This window comes from Indicator indicator, unplaced genomic scaffold (genome assembly GCF_027791375.1).
Source record: "Indicator indicator isolate 239-I01 unplaced genomic scaffold, UM_Iind_1.1 iindUn_scaffold_202, whole genome shotgun sequence".
Classification (NCBI taxonomy): Eukaryota; Metazoa; Chordata; class Aves; order Piciformes; family Indicatoridae; genus Indicator; species Indicator indicator.
This window is the reverse complement of record NW_026539279.1, coordinates 1,426-26,151: the sequence shown is the minus strand read 5'-3', so window position 1 is coordinate 26,151 and position 24,726 is coordinate 1,426. Positions and strand designations below refer to the sequence as shown.

Sequence of the window (24,726 nt, the reverse complement as noted above, 5' to 3'; positions counted from 1 at the left end):
GGCCAGGTGGGTTGGGGGTAGCCAGGAGCTGAGCCCCAGGAGACGAGGGGAGGGCTTCTGGTGGAGACCTAGGTGTTGGCCACATTGTTGAGGTGTGGGCAGGCAGGGAGGTGTTGGTCGGAGAGTGGCAGGGAGGTCTGCTGGATGCATCTCGGGCAGGTAGAGGCAGCCCATGTCATGGACAACCAAGCTGCTCCAAGCTGGGAAGAGAGCTGGCTGGAGGCCACATCTTGGACAGGTTGAGGTAGCCTGTGCCATGGACACCCCAAGCTGCTCCATGCTGGCCAGGTGGTGGGAGCACATCAGGGCAGGAGCTGCTGCCTCCAGCAGCAGCTCCTGCCCTGATGTGCTCCCACCACCTGGCCAGCATGGAGCAGCTTGGGGTGTCCATGGCACAGGCTACCTCAACCTGTCCAAGATGTGGCCTCCAGCCAGCTCTCTTCCCAGCTTGGAGCAGCTTGGTTGTCCATGACATGGGCTGCCTCTACCTGCCCGAGATGCATCCAGCAGACCTCCCTGCCACTCTCCGACCAACACCTCCCTGCCTGCCCACACCTCAACAATGTGGCCAACACCTAGGTCTCCACCAGAAGCCCTCCCCTCGTCTCCTGGGGCTCAGCTCCTGGCTACCCCCAACCCACCTGGCCCAAGTGTTACTCTTGGAGGCCATGGCCACCAACGCAGGGCAGGGACGAACAGCTGAAGCATTCAGAGGTGGGATTCTCTGAGGAGCAGCAGAAGGGGTCTCATTTCATGCAACATTTCTTGTCCTGGGGGGGAGGAGGGAGAGTTGGGGGAGGGCTCCTCCTTGAGGGGAGGGGGGAGGGTGTCTGCATTGGGCTGGGGTGGGCAGGAGCCCCTGCGGGGGGTCCTCACCCTTCAGTGCAGTGCTCAGAGTAGAAAGAGAATCCAAGTGTGGGCTTTATTGGTCTGGTAGAAACCCCCCACCCCGTGGTACTGCCCGTGATGGTGGCCCTGGGGCACGGTCAGCTGTCTACCAGCTGCTTGAGCGCCCTCTCAATGTTCATCCGGTGCCCGACCCTGGTCACCCCCAACTCCACGAAGTCCTCCTTGGTGAGGGCGGGCAGGTGGGTGCCCTCTATCTCGTGGTCCTCAAACTTGTCACGGTGCTCCACCAGGTTGATGCTCTCTAACCAGTCCCCGACGTCGTACTTGTTCCACAGGTGGAGTGGTTTCTGCATGAAGGGCCGCGGAGGGTGCAGGGCGTGCAGAGCTGGCGGCTGCTGCGGCTGCGGCGGCCCCGGCGGTGGCGGCCCCGGGGAAGGGGACGGGGACGGGGAGCGGCTGCGGGCGCTCACGCTCCTGACCACGAAGCGGACCTCCTTGGGTTCGTGAGGGATGGAGAGGCTGGAGGATTTGAGGATGGTGGGAGGGGTGAGGCCGTAGGGCCGGACGGTGCTGAGGGGCTCTGCCCGCTCCAAAGGCGGCTTGACGGGGCTGGGGGTGCGGCGGGTGACCGGGTAGCGGCTGCCGGGCCGGACCGTGTAGGTGGTGGCGGAGCTGCGCTGGGAGATGGTGCTGAGCTCTCCTAAACTACTGAAAAGTCTGCGGAGAAGCCGAGGGGAGAGAAGAAGAGCAGAGGGCACAGGGGTGAGGAGCGGGGGCCACCAGCGGGCACGCGCGACACACACGGAGCGGGGGAGGGGAGCCTTGAGGAGGGAGGGATGTAGGGATGGGGAGGGGTTCTGTGGTGGGAACAAAAGGCTTGGAGAACTTCAGCCAAGGCTTCCCTGCAAAGGTTTGGTCCAGAGGAGGTGGAAGAGCTTTGAGCATGGAGCTGCTCCGCTTCCCTGGTCTAGCTGGCATGGGTCTGAAGCTCACCCAGAACCACCAGGGAAGAAGGGGGCCTAGTAGGGTCACAGGAAGGCTTGCTGGGAATCCTGCATCTTGTCCTGTCCCAGATGCTCACCAAGGAGGTAAGCCCAGCACTCCCCCACCACTCGTCAGGGACCCTCTCACCCCGCCTCACTACCATCCATGTCCTCTTAGGTCTCACCAAGGAGGCAAGCCCAGCAGCCCCACCACTCATCAGGGAACTTCTTATCTCCCCTTGCTACCATCAATGTGCTCTTGGGTCACATCACAGCCCAGAAGCAAACCAAGCACTCCTGAGAACATTGGCGAGTGGAGCAGAGCCTCTTCCCAGAGAAGGGGGAACCTTCTGTCATGTCACCAGAGAGCAGTGTGGGGACAAGAGGACCATCACACCACCCAAGGGTGGAGCATCAGAGTCCCAGCAACACCTGATGATGGCCCTTGCTCCAGGATGTGTCTACCTCCCACCAACCTCACCTCACTCTGCATCATGGTGGACATAAGCCATGGAGCTGGGCAGGGGCAGCCCCTCCTGCAGCCCCTCCAAAAGCTCTGATGGGGAACATGGGGACAGCAGGGGCTGTCCTACAGCCCTCACCTCCTGCCTTCAGGTCTCCTCTGCCATTAACTCCTGTCCTGCTCTTGAATCCCTCCCACCCACCCCATGGAGGTTCCAGGATGGGGCTCAGTGGCTGGAAAGGGTGGAAAAGGACCTCAGGGAGTTGGTGACAGTGACTAGAGATGAGCCAGTTTGCGGCCAGGTGGCCAAGAAGGCCACCAGCAGCTTGGCCTGGATCAGCAATGGTGTGGCCAGCCGGAGCAGGACAGGGATAGTCCCCCTGCACTGGGCACTTCTGAGGCCACACCTGGAATCCTGGGCTCAGGTTTGGGTCCCTCCCTCCAAGAAAGACATTGAGGGGCAAGAGCAGGTCCAGCGAAGGGCAACAGAGCTGGGGAAGGGTCTGGACATGAAGGAGAAGGGTCTGGAGATGAAGGAGAAGGTTCTGGAGAACTTGTAAGGAGCAGCTAAGGGACCTGGGCATCTTCAGCCTCAAATTGCCCCAGGGGAGGTTCAGGTTGGCCATGAGCAACAATTTGTGCCTCTTGACGGTTGTCCAGGCCTGGCCCAGGCTGCCCAGGGCAGTGATGGAGTCCTCTGTCCTGGAGAGGTTTCAAAGCCCTGGAGATACAGTGATGAGGGCCATGGTTTGGTGGTGCCCTGGCAGTGCTGGGTCAATGCACCCCAGCACTTTGGTATCCATGCCACCCACCAAGCTCTGCTCTCCCACCTCAAGTCCTTCCTTGCACAGGTAGAGGCTTTGAGAACCTGAGAATCCAAGTGAACCACATATACCTGATGGCTCCCACCACGCAAGACCTCCACTCCTGTAAGGCCAACAAGCACTAAGAGGTTCTGAGATGGCTCCAAGCTGAGGTGAACATGGAGCTGAAGCTCTGCTGATGGTCTGTGGGCTCAGACCATCTCCTCCCTCTGTGCTTCTGCTGCCTTGGCACAGGACAGGAGAGGAGTGTGGTGATGACTCATGGCTGGGAAGCTCCAGCAGTGCAGAAGAGCTGAACGACTTTGAGGATAACACAAACTGCAGCAGCTCCTGCTTGGAGGGCTGGCCAAGGACCTCCACTCCATCCTGGAAGTGATGGAGGGAAAGAGAAGAACAATGAAGTTCTGGGTCTCTTGACAGAGCCCAGAAAGGGGTGGCTAGGGGCCCACCAACATAGTGTGGCTGTGGGAGGTCAGAGGGAGTACTGCAAGACCTGAGATGAGAATTTCTCACAGACACATTGCAGGTGTCAATGTCACCATGGAGACACCACCACTATGGTTTGATGTTCTAAGTAGAGTCCTGGATCCCCATGTCCAAGGAAGGTCACTGTGAACAGGAACAACTGCAGACAGAGCAGCTGGCATGCCAGTGGTTGTGTGCAACCTGCCCAGCACCATCTCCAACCTGTCCAACATGAGGTCCAACCTGCCCAACACCATCTCCAACCTGTCCAACACCATCTCCAACCTGCCACACACTCCAACTGCCACACATCTCCAACTTGCCCAGCACCATCTCCAACCTGCCCAACATCATCTCCAACCTGCCCAACACCATCCCCAACCTGCCCAGCATCATCTCCAACCTGCCCAGCATCATCTCCAACCTGCCCAACACCATCTCTAACCTGCCCAACACCATCCCCAACCTGCCCAACATCATCTCCAACCTGCCCAACACCATCCCCAACCTGCCCAGCATCATCTCCAACCTGCCCAGCATCATCTCCAACCTGCCCAACACCATCTCCAACCTGTCCAACACCATCTCCAACCTGCCCAACAACATCTTCAACCTGCCCAACAACATCTCCAACCTGTCCAAAGTAGGACAGAGGGGCAAACCAGGGCCAAGGTCTGTGAAAGCAGCAGAGAGGCTTGAGCTGAAGGTGCTGAGACCTGCAGCAGCCCCATGTGAGCATTCCAAAGCAGTGAGTGGCTGTTCAGCAGTGCAGGCCTTGATGATGGTGGAGATGCAGGTTGCCCAGAGACTCAGGCTGAACTGAAGCCTCCTCAGCTCTCACCACCATTTCTTCTTTTGGTGGTTGCAGGGCTGGAAGGTGGCTTTGGGGGACGCCTGCTGGAACCATGCATGAGATACCAGCTGCCTGGCCAAGCTGCATGGCTTGATCTCCTCCACATCCTTGCAATGAGAAGATGCTGGTGCCACAGCAGAAATTCCTAGGTACAGCTGGTCAGCAGATGTCACCTGGAGGTCTGTTGTCCTCTGCAGAGCAGCTTTGGGCAATATGCTGTTGGCTCTGGACACCTTCAGCAGTGAACCACACGTCAGCTGTGGACATCCCACCAGCCCCTGATGTCCTCTCCACCTCCGCATGTGTCCAGTTATTTGCTCGCCAAAGCTTCATCCTGCTTCTGAAGCCAGGAAAGCTCTTCTGGCAGTCACCATTCATGGGTGGCACCTTGGCAGTGTCCCTTCCAAGGACTTCATGCAAGGAGACAAGGTCTGCTCGCAGGGTTCTTCTCAGATCATGGTTCTTCTTTCCTGCAGATTCCTGCTGGCACATCGTGCTTGAGGAACACAAGCTGATGGAGATGTTCTCCAGCCAAGCTGTGGCCAAGACCTGCTATGGTTTAAAGTTGCTGCTCTCAAGGACTTCAGCTTTGTCAGGTTCCCTGGACACCATGGCATTGCCCACTTCTCTCCTTGAGGCAACACCAGTCCATGGAGCTCACCAAGGAACAGGAGATGCCTTCTTCATGTAGTGGTGCTCCAGCTGCAGCTTGGTGGCCCAGCAGCCCATGATGGGTTTGCTGGTTGCACTGGTTTCTCTGTAGGTTGGGATGTTGCCAAGTTCAAGCTTGTCTTTTGGGGATTGTTCAGCATGGAGAAGGCTCCAGGGACACCTTCTGGTGGTCTTTCAGTGCTTAAAAGGGCCAAGGAAAAAGCTGGGGACAGAGTTTTGAGCAGGGCCTGCTGTGCCAGGAGCGGGGGTGATGGTTTGGGACTCAAAGAAGGAGATTTAGAAGACAGAAGGGAGATATTCTTCACACTGAGTGGTGAGAGCCTGGCTCAGGTTGCCCAGAGAGGTGGCATCCTTGGCATCATCCCAGGTGAGGTTGTTTGGGGCTGTGAGCAACCTGCTCTGGTTGGAAATGTCCCTGCTGAGTGCAGGAGGTTGGACTGGATGAGCTTGGAAGGTTCCTTCAACCCAACCCATCCTGTGGTTCTCTGAACATGTGGAAGCCAGGTTCTGGCAGCTCTCCAGCCCTGTCCTGCCCAACTGGGTGGTGGCCCTTCCAGCACCACCAGCAGCTCCTCCTGCATTCCTTCTTTGGCACAACCAGACAAAAAACCCAAACCAGGTCCTTTGAGAAGCAGAAGACAAAACCTGACTGGAATCAGCAAAGAGCCACAAGAAGTCTCCTGGGGTGCAGCCTCACAGGCACAGGAACCCCAGGCTGATGAGAAGGGAAGTTCTGACCAAAGCAGGGTTTGTGGGCCAGCTAATGAAGCCTTCTGGGAGCACTTTGCTAGAGGCTTGGAAGAGCAGATTCCTTGGGTGAGTCACTCATGGCTGAGGAACCTTCCTTTGAACTCCACCTCTCAGCCCAGATACCTTCAGGGGTGGCAGAGTGATAACAGAGTCAGCGACAGACGTGGCTCCAAAGAGAAACATTTGGCTCCTGCTCATCAAGTCCTTCATGATCCTGCTCTTGGCTTCCAGGTGTTATCACACCACCCTTCCAAGGCATCTCCATGGCTTTCCATCAGACCTTGGTGAAGGACCCTGCCCCACCATGAATGACCTTCACTAACCCACAAGTGGGACATGAGGCTGCTCTACTGAGGCTCCCTCACTGCTGATGGCACCTGAGGCTCCCACTCACAGCTGGGATCATGGCCAGGGTGTGCTTCAGGGCCAGCCTTGGAGACCAACCCTCTGCTTGACAATGAGGGGGACACTTTGAGGCTTCCTGCTCTGAATGGTGACACAGGCGCTCTACAGCTACCTTCTCCAAAGGTTTCTGTCTCCAGAATTATCTCATCAGAACCTGGGGCTTGGACTAGATGACCACGAAAGGTCATTGAGCCAGCAATGTGTCCTCATAGCCAAGAAGGCCAAGGGTCTGCTGGGGGGCACGGAGAAGAGTGTGGCCAGCAGGTCAAGGGAGGTTCTGGAGGTTCTGCTGCCCCTCTGCTCTGCCCTGATGAGACCACAGATGGAGAATTGGGGCCAGTGCAGGGCTCCCCAGTTCCAGAGAGACTGGGAGATACTGGAGAGAGTCCAGTGGAGGCTGGGAAGATGCTGGAGCAGCTCTGTGAGGAGCGAAGGTTGAGAGCCTGGAGAAGATCAGCTCCAGAAGGCATCTGATCAACGCTCAGCAAGAGCTAAAGGACCTGTGAGGGGCAAGAGGATGAGGCCAGGCTCTTGCCAGTGGTGCCCAGGGACAGGCCAAGGGGCACCAACTGGAACCCAAGAGGTTCCATCAGGACCTCTGGGGGGCAAGAGGATGGGGTCAGATGTGCTGCAGGACAAGGCTTTGCCCTCAGTTGCCCACCTCCATCAGCAGTGACCTCTCTCTGCTCTCCTGCCTGTCACCCACTGAGCTTGGACACCATCAGGTTTTCTGCTCATGGACCATGGTGGGTTTCCTCCAACTACTAAGTCCATGAGGTGAAATGGGATCCCACCATCCCACCACCCTGTCTGCTGCCAACATGCTTCCACCAGGAAAACTGAGAAACTGCTTCTTGCTCTTCACTTTTCCTCTGGAGAGCTTCCAACCCCCCCTGGCCATTGTGATCCTGGGCAAGCTGCTGTGGGTGCCCCTGGTGGTGCAGGATGGTTGGACTGGATGAGCTCCAGAGGTCTCTTCCCTCACCACCATGCTGGGATTTGATCAATTTTTGTCTCTGTCATGTCCAGACTGAAAGAACTTCTCCGTATCAGCAAGCCTTCTCCTGCACCTCCAACACCCAGCTCCTGAACCACAGCCTGGACATGGACAACTCATGCTGCCCAGAGAGGTGGGAGCTGCCCCATGCCTGGCACCATCTCAGGTCAGGTTGTTTGGGGCTGTGAGCAACCTGCTCTGGTTGGGGATGTCCCTGCTGCCTGCAGGGGGTTGAACCCGATGACCTTTGAAGGTCCTTTCCACCCAAACCATTCCACAGTCCCGTGAGCTGACCTCCTTCTGCTTCCTGCAAGAGCAGAGAAGAAGAAGCCCCAGAACCAGCACAGATCCATCATCTTCCTTGGCACTGGGCTGACCAAGATGACAAAGCCAGCTCCTCCAGCTCTGGAGTCCATGTGGTGACCCATGGTGCAGCTCAGGCCACTGCCAGTATGGCCCACAAGAGACCCTTGTGTGACAGGGCAGCTTCTTAAATCAACCCTGGTGCCACAGCAGGTAGGACCAGCACTGCAGGCTCACACTGAGGCCTGCAGGACAGTGGTCAGAAGCTCCATCAGCACAGGAGCCTCACAGGTAGAGCACTCCCCAGCACTCCTGTAGACGAGGACTTCTAGACCATGGAGCAACAAATGAAGCCACCTAAGCCATGACCTCCTGCATGCCACAGCATGGGGTGGTACTTCCTGACCTGCTGCTGGGCCAAGCTGTTGCAGCTGCACTGCATGGGGAGGACCAGGCAGATCTAGCTGGAGGGGGTAGCCTGCATGTCAGAAGAGCATTGAACCACCACAGCAGGTCCAAGCAGTACAGGTGGCACCCTGGTTTGACCTGCAGAGCCACCTCAAGGTGGCCTGGAGCACTAGATAAGGGTGCAGGCAAGGGGGACACGCAGCACACACAAACAGCATCTGTGCCACACTGCATGGTCTGGTGGGGACAGGACAATGGAGAAGGCCGTGGAGAGCCAAGGCAAGCAGACATGGATGGAACACAGCACACGTGGGCCAGGCTGCAGGATGAGGAGGACCCCATGGAAGCAACAGAAGACCCCTCTCTGTCCCACCTCTGGGTGCCTTCAGGCCGTATCAGGAAGCTCTGGGGGTTGCTGAAGAGACAAAGAGAGGTGGGGGTAGGGCTGAAGTTCTTCTCACCTGGAGGAAGCTGCACTAGGTTCATGTGAATGGTTTTCTGCAGTTGCGTCCAACCACTTCAAGCAGGGGAAGAGAAGCCACCCCAGAAAGCTGTGGTCACCACCACCACCACCATCATCACCACTCTATCTCATACTTCAGAAAGCTGAAGGTCTAAGCAAGGGGATGGGATCACTGATGAAACCTGGACTCTTAAAGTCCTTCTCCAAGCTAAAAGATTCTATGAAACCAGTGCTCCTGCTACTCTTCATGTCCCCTCTTGTAATAAAGAAAGCTTCTTCTCTTCACTCCACCTAAATTCCTCCCTGGTGGAGAAGGAGCCAAGAACTTCCTTGAGCTGACCTGGGGAAGCTCGTGGGGAAGGACAAGATGAGGAACCTCAACTGGTCCCTGAAGTGGCTGCCCTGAGGCTTTGGGCTCCTCTGCAGTTTGTGGTGAACCCAAAGGCTGAGTTCTGAAGTGAGGATGAGTCACTTATGGACCATTCACTGGCTAAGGTCCTCCTCCTTCTTCTGGACCTGCCCCTCACAGTCAGGTGAGACCAAGCCACAACTGTCTATGGTCTCTGTGTCAGACTCCCAAACTGTCTAAGACATTGTCTAGGGTTGTCCAGCCTGGAGAAGAGGAGGCTGAGGGGAGACCTTCTGGCTCTCTAAAGCCCCCTGAAAGGAACGTGGAGCCAGGTGGGGGTTGGTCTCTTCTCCCAAGGAACAAGGGGCAGGACAAGAGGTTGAGTTTGGCCATGAAGAACAATTTCTTGAGGGCTGCCCAGGCCAAGGACAGTGTTGGAGTTCCCACCCCTGCAGAGTTTTCAAAGCCATGGAGATGTGGTGCTGAGGGCCACAGTTCGGTGGTGATCAAGAGGGTAGGGGGCAAGAGGCTGGGGCCAGACTCTGCTCAGTGGTGCCCAGGGACAGGACAAGGGCCAAGGGGCACCAAGTGGACCCCAGCAGGTTCCATCAGGAGCAACTTGTTTGGTGTGAGGGTGCCGGAGGCCTGGAGCAGGCTGCCCAGAGAGCTTGTGGAGTCTCCTTCTCTGGAGAGCTTCCAACCCCCCCTGGCCATTGTGATCCTGGGCAAGCTGCTGTGGGTGGTCCTGCTGGAGCAGGGGGGGTTGGACTGGATGAGCTCCAGAGGTCCCTTCCCACCTCATCATGCTGAGCTCTGGGGACTCTGTGAAAGGTTGGAGCAGGTAAGATCTCTGAGGTCCTTCCAACCTGGTGTTCTAGGACTCAGTGATTCCATCATCAAAGGTGCTCAGTCAAGCAGGCACCTGGGGAAGCCAACATGGGTCACAAATCTAGGTTTTTGGACCAAGACAAAAGCCAATCCCAATCCCAGTCCTAGCCCTAATCCCAGCACAAACTCCAACCCACACCCTAACTCCAACTCTGCCTTCTCCAGGAAGCAAATGAGACCGATGCCACCTGTGATGGACCCTGGGCAGAGGCAGGCTGACCACAGGGCTGAAGCTCATGGGGAAGCACCAGCACCAGGACACCAAGCATGGGTGAAACCATACCCAAAGATCTCACACCAGCTGACGGTGCTGGCTGGAGCTGACACTGCCACTGAGATGCTGGCTCAGCACAACAGGGACCATCTGGTTCCCATCCAACGCCGCCATCCATCATCCTCGAACACCTTCTCATCAACTGGAAGCTGCTGGACAGCATCCCAGTGACCCAGGGGCAGGGGATGGACCAAGCAGCTAAACCTACCCTGTCCTGTAGCAGGCAGCACCAAGCTGAGGGACGAGCCTTTGCCCGTGGTGCCAACCTGGGTGGCATCTCCCCAAAGATGGTGACACCAGCAGGAGGACTGAATGCATGGACATGGGCATGGGGATGACATGAGGAGCCTCCCACCACTGACCATGCAAACCAGGGAAGAAAGCTGGGGATGGGCTTCTGAGCAGGTCCTACTGGGGCAGGACAAGGGCTAGTGGGCTTGAACTCAAAGACGGAGCTTCAGGCTGGAGAGAAGATGTTCTTCACACTTGAGGGTGGTGAGAGCCTGTCCCAGTCTGCCCAGAGAGGTGGGAGCTGCCCCATCCCTGGCACCATTCCAGGTGAGGTTGTTTGGGTCTGTGAGCAACCTGCTCTGGTTGGGGATGTCCCTGCTGGCTGCAGGGGTTGGAATGGATGAGCTTGAAAGGTTCCTTCCAACCCAAACCACCCTGGACCTCCATGGTTCTATGACTTGCTGGGTAGAATCTGCAGCAGGACTCTTTCCACCCAGCTCCAGACAGACCCAAGGGCTCTACCAGAAGGACCCAAGTGGGGAAGATGAGGACTTCCAAATCTCCCACATCTCCACGTTAACCAGCCTGGGGCTGGAGAAGAGCTGACCCCGAGGATGGCATTGGTATGGTGAGATGGGAAGCTGGCAGCCACCACCAGCCTGTGGAGGAACCTCCTGCTGCTGCCCTTCTGCTCTCTTGGGACTGTCCCTGCCCAGCTGGGCAGGAGGAAGGGGATGTGGACCTGGGGGAGTCAGCACTTGGCAGAAAATGAGAAGTCAAAGACACTAGGAGACCAAGCAGAGCTGGGCTCCAGGTGGGGTTCGCACAGGGAAGCAACACAGATGGAAGGAGCTGGGGCCACACGCACCAAGGGTCAAAAACCAGGAGAGACAGACACAGGAGAAGCACAACCAAGAGCACACTGTTGGCCATGCATGCTGGGGAAAGTCTCCTGGTAGGCTCCCAGACCACCTCAGCCCCTCCTCAGTGCCCACCCAGGCCTGCAAGTCATCTCCTGCTGCTGAGAGGGATGGTGTTCCTCAGCCCAAGGGACCTTCTGCAGACAGCAATGGCCTTGGCAGGGCCCCATGGCCTGGCCTAGCCTGGTGGACACAGCTCACCAGCCAGGGGCTTCTAAAGGGCTTCCAGTGGCTCAGGTAACCAATGGGACCTGCTGGTGACATGGCCAAGGAGCCACACCACAGAGGCCACCAAGACCTGCTGGGGACATGGACCAAGGAGTTCCTGGTCAAGTATCTGCACCTTAGTGTCCCTACAGCTGTCTCAGGTGACATCCATGGTTGAAGTTTGGGTCCTCCTGGGGGTGGCAGCAGGTTCAGCCCCACCCTTGCTGAGCTCCTTCCCCACCCTTTCTGAAATCCTTTCCCTACACTTGCTGAGGTCCTTCCCCACCCTTGCTGAGGTCCTTCTCCATCCTTGCTGGGGACCTTCTCAAACCTTGCTGGGGTCCTTCTCCTGCAATCCCTCCCCACGGGGCTGAGCTGCCCCTGCACAGCCCTTGCTGGTTGGCCCCTGAAGACTCCCTGAAGGCTGCACTCAGGCCAGGGGCTAGGAACCCAAGGAACCCCGAGGGAATCCCCTCAGCGAGGAGCAGCAGCAGGGACACCACAGCACAGGGACACCACTGGGACATGGACATGCTACAGGGGGGGCACACCAGGCTGGGTTTGGGGACACACTCAGGTGCCAGAGCTGGCCCTGCTGCCTGCTCCTGGTTGGTTGGTTGAGTTGAGTGGGTCAGGAGAGTGGGCAGCAGGGCCAGGGTGGCACCACAGGGGTTCCACAGGTGGGGCTGCTATGGGATGAGGAGATGTCACTTACACAGCTCGCCCACCCGCCGGTGGCCAGAGGTGGTTCTAGACAGAGCAGCGTGGACATGCAGATGGAGAGCAGGAAGAGAGGCAATGAGAGAGAAGGTTAGCACCACACTGGGGCAGCCACCGGCCCGGCCGTGACAACCAGCCCCACACCCTGCCAGGCGCTGGTGCCCGCCTGGGTGGTGCAGCACCCGCTGCTGGCACGATGGCACCGTCTGGGGTGGGTGGCTAGGGGAGCCCTGGAAAAGGGGGGAGCTCAGAGGTGGTGGTGGGCAGGGGGTGGATACCCAGGAAGGGGCCACCTTGGGGCTTCTGGGGCTGGTGGAGATTGGTGATGGTTCCGTAGTGGGTGTGGGTCGATGTGGGTGGTGGCTACAGGAAATGGGACACTCAGGATGGCATGGGTTGGACAGCTGAAGCCTGGAGGACTTGACAGAGCTGCTTGGCAGGAGGAGGAAGTGGGAGAAGAGGATGAAGAAGAGAAGGGAAAGGAGGAGGAAGAGGAGGAGGAGGAAGAGGAGGAGGAGGAAGAGGAGGAGGAGGAGGAGGAGGAGGAGGAGGAGGAGGAGGAGGAAGAGGAGGAGGAGGAAGAGGAGGAGGAGGAAGAGGAGGAGGAGGAAGAGGAGGAGGAGGACGAGGAGGAGGAAGAGGAGGAGGAAGAGGAGGAGGAAGAGGAGGAGGAAGAGGAGGAGGAAGAGGAGGAAGAGGAGGAAGAGGAGGAAGAGGAGGAGGAAGAGGAGGAGGAAGAGGAGGAGGAAAAGGAGGAGGAAGAGGAGGAGGAAGAGGAGGAGGAAGAGGAGGAGGAGGAAGAAGAAGAGGAGGAGGAGGAGGAGGAGGAGGAGGAGGAAGAAGAGGAGGAAGAAGAGGAGGAGGAAGAGGAGGAAGAAGAGGAGGAAGAGGAGGAGGAAGAGGAGGAGGAAGAGGAGGAGGAAGAGGAGGAGGAAGAGGAGGAGGAAGAGGAGGAGGAAGAGGAGGAGGAGGAGGAGGAGGAGGAAGAGGAGGAGGAAGAGGAGGAGGAGGAAGAGGAGGAGGAGGAGGAGGAGGACAAGAAGAGCCAGGACAGAGAGTGGGGAAGTGCAGAAGAGGGAGGGGAAGGAAACAACAAATGCATGAGAAAAAAAAACTGCCCCAGAGCAAGGAGAGAAAACCAGAGGAACCCAGGCCAGCATCTCCACCCACTAGCTGGGGAGGTGCTGCAGGCATGGCTGGGAGGGCAGCAGCTCAAGGTCAGGGAGATGTCACCCACCAGGGCCTTGCAAGCCAGCCAGGGCTTCCCAGAGGGATCATGGCAGTCCCCTGGGCATAGAGCTCTGCCTGAGGCCCTTATTGAGGTCAGGAGAACATCAACCCTTGCTCTGCATGGAGCAGGAGGGCCAAGGGGCACCGAGCGGAACCCAGCAGGTTCCATCAGGAGCAACTTGTTTGGTGTGAGGGTGCCGGAGGCCTGGAGCAGGCTGCCCAGAGAGCTTGTGGAGTCTTCTTCTGTGGAGAACTTCCAACCCTTCCTGGCCATTGTGATCCTGGGCAAGCTGCTGTGAGTGCCCCTGGTGGAGCAGGGGGGGTTGGACTGGATGAGCTCCAGAGGTCCCTTCCCACCTCACCAGGCTGGGATCTGGGTCATGTCACATTTCCTCACAGGGGACCATAGCTGGAAAGTGCTGCTGCGGTCCCCATCAGCAGGGTCAGGTGAAGCCCAGGCTGTTTGAGCTCCAGGCTAGGCTGGCCTGGCCAGCCAAGAGGGACCCATGGTCATCCCCTGAGAATGGTGGACACCTCCAAGAATGGTGTCCCACCTGTGTCATGGTGACCAGCTGCACTGGAGGAGTGATGCAGAAGAGCAAGAGGACTTCTAACCACACTTTGAACTTCCCTCTCCAAGCTTCTCCACACCAGAGGGGCTTGGCCCCCAGCTGTGGATTGTCTTGGCCAGTTCTGCAGATGGTGCTGCACTGGACCATGAGTCCTTCAACCACGAGCCTTCTCCTGCCTGTGGTCCAGCATGGAACAGGGAGGACCAGGAGCAAACTCAGGATCAGAAAACACCAGTGAGGTCCTGCTAGGGTCAGAGAGTTATGGACCCAAGAGCTGCTCAGGCCTCAACTGACCTCACGTGGGTGCAAGCCTGGTCTGTGCTCCTCTGAGCTTTAAGTTTGTGCTCTGAGCTTGGAGTTGTCCTCCTCTGATCCCTTCCTTGTAGGAAAAGGGAATTGCGGGCTACAATCCCATGGAGGCCTCCAGCCTCCTCATGCATTGCCCTGGGACTCTCCAAACCGAGCTCATCCTGGAGACCATGCCCAACCCTGGCAGTTGCCTACAAGAGTTCTCTTCTCCAGTGACTTCCACCTTTGGCCTACTAAAGCTCCAGGAACAACCCTCAGAGCCCTTCTCCTGAGCTTGGGTGACCATGGTGGGACCTTCATGAAGCAATGAGTTGACCTCTCCAGGCTTTAACTCCTCCTTCCTTTGGGCCACCCTGACACTGGCAGCATTCAGTGGGACCCAGAGCTCCTCTGGCCAAGCCCTCCCTGCTCTTCTCAAGTGTGGCTCTGGACAGGAGGCAGGTGCTGGGTTGCTCTGCTGAGCAGAGGGGATGAGGTGATGACCATGGTTAGTAGATGTCAGTGACCAGATGAGGTAAAGCCAGCTGTGACATGAACACATGCTCAGACCTGCTGCCCACAATGCCCCTGGCTCCTTGTAGACAACCAGCATCAAGGTCAAAGCCAGACCCTCCCTGAGCACCAGTGCAGGAGGTGTGGAGCTGCTGCTGGCTCAGTGGTACCCTGGTGGAGGGGAGAATCTCCAGGCCACAGGTCCTCCCTCAACCCCCCCCATCCCTCCACCCAGATCCTCACAGCAGCCCCCAGAAACTCTTTCAAACACCCAACCTCCTTGAGCTGACCTCCAACCTCCTGACCTCCAACCTCCTGACCTCCAACCTCGTGACCTCCAACCTGCTGACCTCCAACCTGCTGACCTCCAACCTCCTGACCTCCAACCTCCTGACCTCCAGCCTGCTGACCTCCAACTAGATGACCTCCAACCTCCTGACCTCCAACCTCCTGACCTCCAACCTGCTGGTCTCCTGCCCCCTTGCTGGCTGCAGAGCTATGTCTATGTAGAAGAGCTGCTGAAGTGGGCCAGGCTCATCTTCACTCTGACATCCCAATGGTGAAGGCTGGGAGAGTTCCATGGCAACCAGGAAAGAGGAGAACTGCCAGCAGCTGCTCTGAGCTGCCAGCAGCTGGTGTGGCAGGCCCTGTTGTCACCCAGGGGCCCCACTGCAGAACATCTCCATGAGCCTCCTCCCCAGGTGGCCATGGAGTGAGGGATGTTGTCACCTATGGAGATGCTTTAAGCATCTTCAGGCCCAGCTGGGCCAGGACAGCTTGATGGAGCCCTGCCAAGCCTCCATCATGGGACTACAGGTCCACCTTCAAGGCTGCACCCAGCAAGAGGTGGGGGGCTTAGGGTGCTTGTGGGCCAGCACTGGCTGGGACCTGCAGGCTCTGTGGTCCTTGGTGGCACTGGGCTCATGGTTGGCCCTGATGATCTCAAAAGTCTCTTCAAACCAAGACAAACTCTGTGACCAGCAGCCTCTGTTTGGGGACATCCTGCTTGATGTCACTGATGGATGCTGCTCCCACCTGCTGAGGGCCTTCAGCCTCCTGCACAACCCACCCAGGGCTCTGCTGCTGAGCTGAAAGGTCACCTCCTGTCCAAACCTCACTGCAGGTCTGGTCACCTCCTCTCCAAATCTCAGCTCCTCACATCCCCCAAACCCCTTCCAGATCTCAAGTAGGCCTCAACCAACCCCCATCTCCAGCTTCCCACCATCAACCAAGCCCATGAAGGAAGCTCAGCTGTGCTTTGGGCAGAAGCTGAGGCCCCACGGGCAGCCCCAAGAAGCCTACAAGGAAGCAGGGGGTTGTGTCTGCAGCGGTTGGAAGCTTGCACCAGGGATGCTAACACCAGTGGGTGATGAGTTGAGAGACAAAGAGGTGGCTTTACCCTAGGAGCTAAATGTCTAAGGGACCTGGACCTGATTTTTCTTCTCTCCCTCTTTCAGATCTGTAGAAATACAAAGCAGGTGGTGGTGGTGGTGGGTTTCCAGAGCAGCAACCTGGGTGGCAGCTACACTTCTGCTTCCCACCAGACGTGGCCAGGCTGTGGCTTGGGAGACAAAGAAGAGCAGCAAACAGAAGAAGACACAAAGAGCCCTGCTGGAGGCCCCCAAAACACTCTTGGACACCATGAGCAGCTTCTGGCTGGGGACCACCACAAGCTGGCACTGGGGAGGGGAGGGGGGAAGGTTATGATTGGCCACCAGCCCAGGAGCAGAGGTGGTGGAGATCTGACAGTGACCAGGAGGGGTGGTGAGGGATCAGACAAGGGGACACGCATGAAGCCACCTCAGCACAGGGGTTGATGCTGCAGCATGGGAGGACTTGAGTCTCCTGCAAGCCCAGGGGGGGATGGGGGTCTTGGGGTGGTCTCCATTCTGCTCTGCCTCCCTGGTGTCTAATGAGGAACAAACACCTCCTGTTCCTCAGCATCAACTTTATTGAGGCAACCAGGTCCCACCCAACATCTCCTGCTCAGTGGAGTGGCCACTTGGCATCTGCTGCAGCAGGAGCTCTGTCTAGGGGTGGCCAGGACCTTCAAGGTGCCAAGGTGTTTGGTGACTCTCCTGCAGCTCAGCTGGGACATTGGATCTTCAAGGATCCTCATCCATGTTATGTCTGAGCTGCTGGTGGCCTCAGGTGGGCCTCCAGAGCAACGCTTGGGGTTGCTCCTGGTGTAGCAGAGTCCACATGTTCCCACCTCGAGGGTGGGACAGTAGGGATGGAAACTGTCCTCTGCTCTGCCACTGTCACCCTTGCTGCTCACAATGGGAACACGTTTGGGAGAAGAACCTTCATGGGACAGCACAGCAGAACTTCACTCAGCCCTGGCCCATCACAGAGGCCCTAACGAGCGGAGAGGACCAGAAGGTAACATCTCTTGGTGGTTTTAACTCTGACCTCAGCATTTCTTGGGCTCTTTCACAGTCCTTCTTGTCAAATGTTCTCCTGGGAAAGGCCAGCATGGAAGGAGACACAGCCAGAGTTAGAGCGGTGGAGAGAGGGCTTGGGGCTTCTGCTCTTGGACTCCCCAGGCAGGACCTTCACAGACTTCTGCATGAGAAACCCACCAGGGCCTGCACTACAGGGCAAGAAATCACCTGCTCCACAGCCACCATGGGCAAGGAGAAGTCAGGAGAAGTCCCCTGCTCTTCCATGGAACTGTTGTGAATCCAGAGTTAAGGTTATGAAGAAACCCCAACACTGCCACCTGACACCAAGGTGCTCCTTGGATGGATGTGGCCAACTTGAGGACAGCCCCTGCAAGGGACACCTCATTGTCCTCAAGCTCTGAGAGCTCCAGCTCACCTCTGGCTCTTGCTAGGAGCTCCAGTTTGGCTAAAGACCCTTTCAGGTCATGGCCCTTTGGTAATCCCAGCACCATGGAGAGCTTCAGATGGACTCTACCTGCCTGCCCTGGGCTCCCCAAGATGCTTGGCCAAAGGCTGTAGAACCCTTCAGGAGGTACTCAAGGACCAAGGAAGGTTGCTCAAAGCTCAACGTGGCCTGTGGGAAGTGGAACTAGATGAACTTTGAGGGCCCTTCCAACCCAGCCAACCCAGCCAACCCAATCTATGGATCTATGATGACCATCTGGCATCAAGCATGGTCCCACCTTGCTCCTCCTCAGCATGGCTGAGGTTAGGGGGCTGCTGGGGGAGGTTCAGGCAACACTGTTGCCCCCAGGAGAAGTCCAGAGCTTGGGACATGTGTCCCGGCACGGGTGGTCTGAGCACACTCAACGGCTCTCCAGATTATCTTCTGAATTCACAGCAGTTTGGTGGAAGAGGCCTCGTCCCCACCCAAGGGCTGGCAGCATTGAACCTGGCTGCTGGAAGCAACTCAAGGTTTTGACCCCAACCAGGAGCATAAAACCTTCAGAGATGGCTTCCAGAAGTGGGCTGAGAACTTTGGACTCCACAGGACAGCAGCAAGTGCCAGACACTGGGTGGGTCAGGAGAGGATGGACAGGACCTTCCTGGTGCAGGGAGACAAGGTAGGGGGGCTCTGGAGAACTTATGAGCAGCACCTGAGGGACCTGAGGGTGTTCAGCCTCGAGAAAAGGAGGCTGAGGGGACACCTTCTGGTTCTCTACAGCTCCCTGAAAGAAGGCTGCACCAGGTGGGCATCAAGGTCTTCTCCCAAGTGATGGGACAAAGGGAAATGGCCTCAGGTTGCCCAAGCGAAAGTTCATGCTGGCCATGAGGAACAATTTCTGCCCCTTGAGTGCTGTCCAAGCCTGGCCCAGGCTATCCAGGGCAGTGATGGAGTCCCCATCCTTGAAGGAGTTTCAAAGCCATGGAGATGTGGCGCTGAGGGCCATGGTTTGGTGGTGCCCTGGCAGTGCTAAGGGTTGGACTCCATGAGCATCAAGGTCTCTCCCAACCCATTCAATGATTCTGCAGGAGGTGACAGGCAGCAGCACCATGTCACAGCTTGGGTCTGGTTGCTCCTGGGAAGAATGGGATGAGGGGACCACACCACTGCTGGAGGCACAGATGTCAAAGGGAGGACAGGAAGGGGCTAAAGAGAGGCAGAGGACGGAAAAGATCTTCTTGAGATGGAGAAGCCTGCACATCTCTGTGAGGAGACTGCATGAGGGCCTGGGTGGACATGGGAGGGGAGAGGACAGGCAGCAAAGGGCCAGTGCCTGGCTGGGGAAGCTGAGGGGATGCCATGCCTGGGTGACTCTACAAGCTGGCCAGGGTCTCTTGTGTCACTGAGGACACACATGGTCAGCACTCTTTGGGAGCATGGGGCATGAGGTGGCTCAGTGCAGGAGGTCCCCAACATCCAGCACAGGTTCCCACAGCTCCCAGCTGAAGGAGGTGGCACCATGTGTGGCACTCAGATCCCCAGGGAACGGCCAGAATGCCCACTTGGGGCTAAGCCCAGCCAGGGAACTGTGGTTGGAACCTCATGTTTGGTGCCTCCCAAGAAGTGGATCACCAGTGGCTGCCAACACAGACACCAGCAGACATGGGCCAAGGGAAGGATGGAGCTACCTGAACACTACCTAGGGGGATGGCAGGAGACGATATCTCATCCCTCATGCTACAGCTTGGATTGTCACCAGGGGTGCTAGCACCACATGGCCTTGGAACCCACCACCGTGGTGAGCTGGTTGAAAAAAAACCTCTCCAGAAGAAGCACTCCTTGACTCAGAGCTCCCAGCTGACCCAGCAACCACCATCTGGTGATGCTGGTGGGAACTGCTGTTGTGGGAGGTGGTGTGGAGATGGGTCCTCAAAGGGCAGAGTGAAGCTGGAGACGTTAGGTCAGCTCCTGCTGGAGCTCCACATCGCAAAGCCTCCAGGGCTTCACCTCGGGCTCTACTGTGGAGGTTTTGGGTCAGGTTCAGTTTGGTGGGGTCTGGGGTGAGGGCCTGAGGCAGAGGAGCTGCTGCTACCAGGGGGACAGCAGCTCAGAACAGAGCCTGGGTGTTGGTGAGTTGCCTGGCACGGAGGACACAGAGAGGTCCACACTGTCCAGGGAGCACCGTGGTCACAGCTGCAGGCTGGGAGAGGGAATTGGCATCTCCTGGGTGCCCTGAGGGATGAGGGAACCCAAGGAGGGCTTCATAAGAGGAAGAGGCTCCTGCTTGGCCTAGGGTCCCTTAGCTGGGACCTGTTGGATCTCCTGGCTGGCTGAGCTCCACGCTGGGCTGTGCATGGAGGAGAACAAGGGCTGAGAAGATCCACCACACCTGGGTGCTGTGTAGATACTTCTGAGCCACCATCCCACAGGCTTGGAGACCTGTGAGACCCAGCACCATGCTCAATCCAGCACCATGCTCAGCACCCCCTGACCTCTGCACTCCCACCCCCCCCCCCAGAACATCTCCCTGTGGGCCACCAGAGCTTGATCATCCAGGAAGGGCCCCAACTGGACAAGCACCATGGGGTGCTGGCTGTGACCCTCTCTAGGGGCTGTCCCAGCCCACCTTGGTGGCATCTGCTCAGCCGTGGCTGAGACATTGCTCTAACACCTGGAGGTCCTCTGGGATGGAAAGCACTGGAGAAACACAGACCCTGCTGGAGTGTCCAGGAGGAGACACTGAAGAGAGGAAACCAATGAGCAGAGATATAGCAGCTTCACAACAGCATCAAGACAGGAGGAACATCAACAACAGGGGGAAGGTTTGAAGTGGGGGTGGGGGGTGCAAAAGCAATAGTGCAAGGTCACCAGGCATGTGGTGGGGAGAGAGAGAAAGAGAGAGAGAGAGAGAGAGAGAGAGAGAGAGAGAGAGAGAGAGAGAGAGAGAGAGAGAGAGAGAGCGAGAGAGGAGCCACGGCCGAGGTCACACCAGCTTCTGGAAAGCATCTCAGCACTGTCTACTCCCCGAGAGAGAATTCCTGCCCCTCACAACACTCCTGGCTGGCTCAACCTTCTTCGTTCCCCACCCCACCCCACCCCAGCCCCCCGGCGCTCATCCTCTTACCGTGCGGCGACCACCGGCGACTTCTTCCCGGGGTCCAGGGTGGAGCCTGCGGGTTCCTCGCCCAGCGAGCGGCTGTCCTTGTTGAGCTGCTGGAGCCGGGAGCTCAGCTCACTGATCACAGTTGGCTTGTCGTCGTCAGCCCCATGGACTGGCCTGCTGCTGCTGCTCTCCATGGGGTCCCCCCACAGCTTGGACCTTCTCTGAAAGAGGTAGCGTGGCCGGCCGATGCTGGCGGACGCCAACGTGGCCGCGTGTTGCTGGGAGATGAGCTCGCTGTCCGAAGACTGCTTCAAAAGTGGGTCCCTGAAAGTAACTGGCCCCTTGCTGAGCTGGGACTTGAGTTTGGGCTTTGGAGGCACTGGTGGCTTCTCGAGTATAAAAGTTTGTCCATCCGCAAAGGAAGTGTAGGTGTCGGTGGGCTCCCCGCTCTCCGAGGACAGGGTCGACATGCTGGAGACTGTCGAGATGGTGCTTGTGGTCTCCAGGTGGTGGTCGCTCGAGCTCCTGGTGTCCACCTCTTCCACGCCCGAATCCGCGGCAGACTCGGGGCCGACGGGGGCTTCAGAAGGCTTCCCTGAGGGTGTTGTTGCTGCTGGGGGCGTCGCTGTTCCGCCAGTGGGAGAAGGTGCTCCTGCCGCTGGCATGGGTGGCACACCGGGCGGTGCCAGCTGGCTCACTGGGGTGCCCGGGGCGGTCACCAGCACCCCGTTAGCGAACTCATCTGGCGGAGGCACCAGCCCTATTTTGGCCAGCTCCTCCCTGGTCTCCTCGTCGCTCGAAGACAGCTGGGCGGGTGGAAGGGTCACTGTGTAGGGTTCCACCTCTTCCTCTGAGCTCCCTTGGCCCAAGGTCTTGTCTGAGGCCGGGCTGACCGGGGGCTTCCCCGCAGGGCTGGGCTGGGGCTCTGCTGGGGCTGCCTGGGCCGGCTCCAGGTGACCTTCGGGGACCGTGAGCTTCTCCTCTTTGATCTCCAGGCCCATCTCATCTTGGCCGTTGCTTGTGGCGTGAACCATGATGAGGCCAGCGGTCTTCTGCTGCGAGGTGTCCACGATGCTGATGATCATGGACTTCTTGTCCTCCTGCTTCTTCTCCTCCTTGCCGGTCGCCTCCACACGGGCCTCAGTGTCCTTCCTCAAGGTGGACGGGGTTCCCCAGGGGCTCTTGGATGGGGCCAAAGGCCCCGAGTCTGTCCCAATGATGACACCTTTGCCTCCAGGAGAGTAGGCAGGAGACACCAAGGCCTCCAGCTCGACCCGCTCCGGCTCTTTGGTTTGGATGTCCACGAAGAGGGGCGCGGCGCGGTCTGAGTCAGGGCTGTGGATGGGGGTGGGCGAGCGGGACGGGACCTGGCTGGACAGGGCCCGTTCCCTTGCGGCCAGCGCAAGTGCCAGGGGCGAGTTGGGGTCCAGGGGCTTCCCCGTCAGCGGGTGGATGAAGGTGGAGGAGGAGGAGGAGCCGCTGATCAATGGCTTTAAAGCTGAGACAGGGGAAGGCAGGAGAACATCTCGGCTGCCCAGCAGGCGCTCGTCGATGGACCTGGACTGCTGCAGGGAGGGCATCTCGCTGCTCGGGGGGGTGCCCTCGATGGCCCCCACCGAGAGGAAGACGGTGGATTTGCGCCGCTCGTCCAGGCGCCGGTCACGGTCCTTCATCACCCCGGCGATGGCGGTGAAGGGGATGCCGGCAGCCTCCACCGGGGCCACGCCAGCGTGGTGCTGATACTCCATGGCCCCGCCAGTGCCCAGGCGGTGCCCGCGGCGGGTGGGAGAAGGCTCCCTGGAGAAACCTCCCGTGATGGCCAGGGCCGCCCGCTCCTGAGCGTCCTCCACCTGCAGCTGCTTCACCAGGGGACTCTTCTTCCTCTGGGGCTTGGTGGGGGCGAAGAGGCTGACGTTGAACTGCCCCATGTTGGCGTAGGGGTTGTCGATCATCCGCCCCTTCCTCTTCAGCTTCTCCGGAGGCGTCGCTGAGGGGCCTGGCCGCGGGATCTCCGTGGGCTCCACAGGGAGGTGAGAGGAATCCTGGAGGATTATCATGGAACGAGCCCTCTTCTGCCTCTCAGGGTAAGGGATGGAGCTCCTGGCTTGGTCGTATATCTCTGCCGCCGAGATGACCTGGGGGAGGCCGTGGAGCTTGGCCTCCAGGCTGGGTTTGAAGCTGGAGCGGATGGTGTCATAGGCCCTGCCCGGCGGAGGGGGAGGCGAGAAGGAGGGGGGGGGCCCAGTGTCGAAGTAGTACGGAGAAGGAGGGGGCGGTGGGGCTGTCTGGGGCGGTGGGGGGATCCCGTGGCCTTCCCGCACCGTGTCTTGCATGGATGTGCTGCGGGGAAACTTCCCATCCAGCAGGGAAGCAGCCAGCTTCTCGTCTTCACCTGGGCCACAAGAGGAGAGGCAGGGTCAGGAAGAAGGTCTCCAGAGAACCCACACATCATCATGGAATGGTCTGGGTTGGAAGCGACCTCCAAAGCTCTTCCAGACCAACCCCCTGCAATTAGCCTCACCTTGAACATCTCCAGGGATGGAGCCTCAACCACCTCCCTGGGCAACCTGCTGCAGTGCTCCAGCACCCTCGTGGTGCAGAACTTGATCCTAACAACCGATCTAGATCTCCTCAGACTGGGGTCTGGGCCATCCCTTTCCTGCCCTCACCCCACCTTCTTCCTCAGGTGGCTTCCTACTTCATCTTTGATTTGCTTGCTGCAAGTGGTAGCTTTCAGAGGGGTGGACACAGACTGTTCCTGAGGTCTCACCATGGTGTCACAGCCCTCAGACAGTCATGCCCCACACCCCACCCAGGCTGGATGCTCTCCAGACCTCTCGCTCCACCCAAGCTTCCAACACCCAACTGCCAAGGTGCCAGCCAGCCAGCCCAGTGCCACCAGGCTGTGCAGCTCACACCCTACAGTGTCACCTCCAGTCAGCAGTTTCTTGTCTCCTGTCACATCTCCACCTGCAGGCTCCAGAGAAACCTTGAGTGGGGGTTTCTAAGGGTGAGAGGCATTCTGCCCCTCTGTTCCACCCTGATGAGGCTATCCCCCTGCAGTGCTGGGGCCAGCTCTGGAGTCCTCAGTGCAGGAGACAGGTGGAGCTGGTGGAGTGGGGCCAGAGGAGGCCACAGCAATGCTGGGAGGACTGCTTTGGGTTGAAGGAACTTTTCAAGCTCATCAGTCCAACCCCCTGCAGCCAGCAGGGACATCCCCAACCACAGCAGGTTGCTCACAGCCCCACACTACCTCACCTGGGATGGTGCCAGCCATGGGACAGCTCCCACCTCTCTGGGCAGCCTGGGTTGCCACCCTCAGGGGCAAACATTTCTCCTTTCTTTCCACTCTGAAGCTCCCTCTGAGTCCCAAACCAACACCCCTGCTCCTGCCACAACAGGCCCTGCTCAAAACTCTGTCCCCAGCTTTCCTTAAGCCCTGAAAGGCCACCAGAAGGTCTCCTTGGAGCCTTCTCTTCTCCAGGCTGAACAACCCCAATTGTCCCACCTGGCCTCACAGCAGAGGCCTTCCAGCATTGCTGTGGCCTCCTCTGGCCCTGCTCTACCAGGTCCCTGTCTGTGCTGAGGACTCCAGAGCTGCCCCAGCACAGCAAGGGAGGTGTCAGCAGAGGGGAGGAGTCCCCTCCCTCCACCTGCTGCCCACGCTGCTGGGGACCAGCCCAGGACAGGGCTGGCTCTGGGCTAGGAGGACACATGGCTGGCTCATGGCCACCCTTTCTCATCTGCATGCTGGTGGACATCACAAAGCCAACAGCAGAGCTGCAGGTGATCACCATCAAGCTAAAGAGCCAAAGTTTCCTCCAGCCTCCTCCACCACCCTGCCCCTCCTCACCAGGCTCCATGATGCTCACCTGGTCCTTGCCACATCTCCTCCCCCTCCAGACGCCACCCAGCTGCTCCCAAAGTCCCAACATACTGTTGGGAGAAAGTTGGAGATGGCAGAAAGCCACCATGGTGCTGTGCCTACTCCTCAGGCTCTAAAGCTGCTTCTGGGCTGTCCAGCAGCAGCCCCAGCAGTTGGCAGCTGTCCTCCTGGCATGATGTCACTAGTGTCACCAGCGCAGATGCAGAACTGGTGGTGGGAACAAGGAGTGTTGTTTTTTTTTTTTGCTAGAGCAGGATCTTCTCTTCTCCACAGGCTGCCCA

At 58.4% G+C, this 24,726-nt stretch overlaps 1 protein-coding gene across 1 annotated transcript; it reads right to left on the bottom strand.

The window, feature by feature from the left end:
• Positions 1-925: 925 nt before the first annotated feature.
• On the bottom strand, positions 926-24,495 carry LOC128980458 (SH3 and multiple ankyrin repeat domains protein 3-like; the record flags this gene model as incomplete). Its single annotated transcript, XM_054398932.1, has 3 exons — positions 926-1,566; positions 20,581-22,951; positions 24,432-24,495. Coding segments are annotated over 3 exons (3,015 nt in total), but the record flags the coding sequence as incomplete, so codon positions are not given.
• Positions 24,496-24,726: the final 231 nt, after the last annotated feature.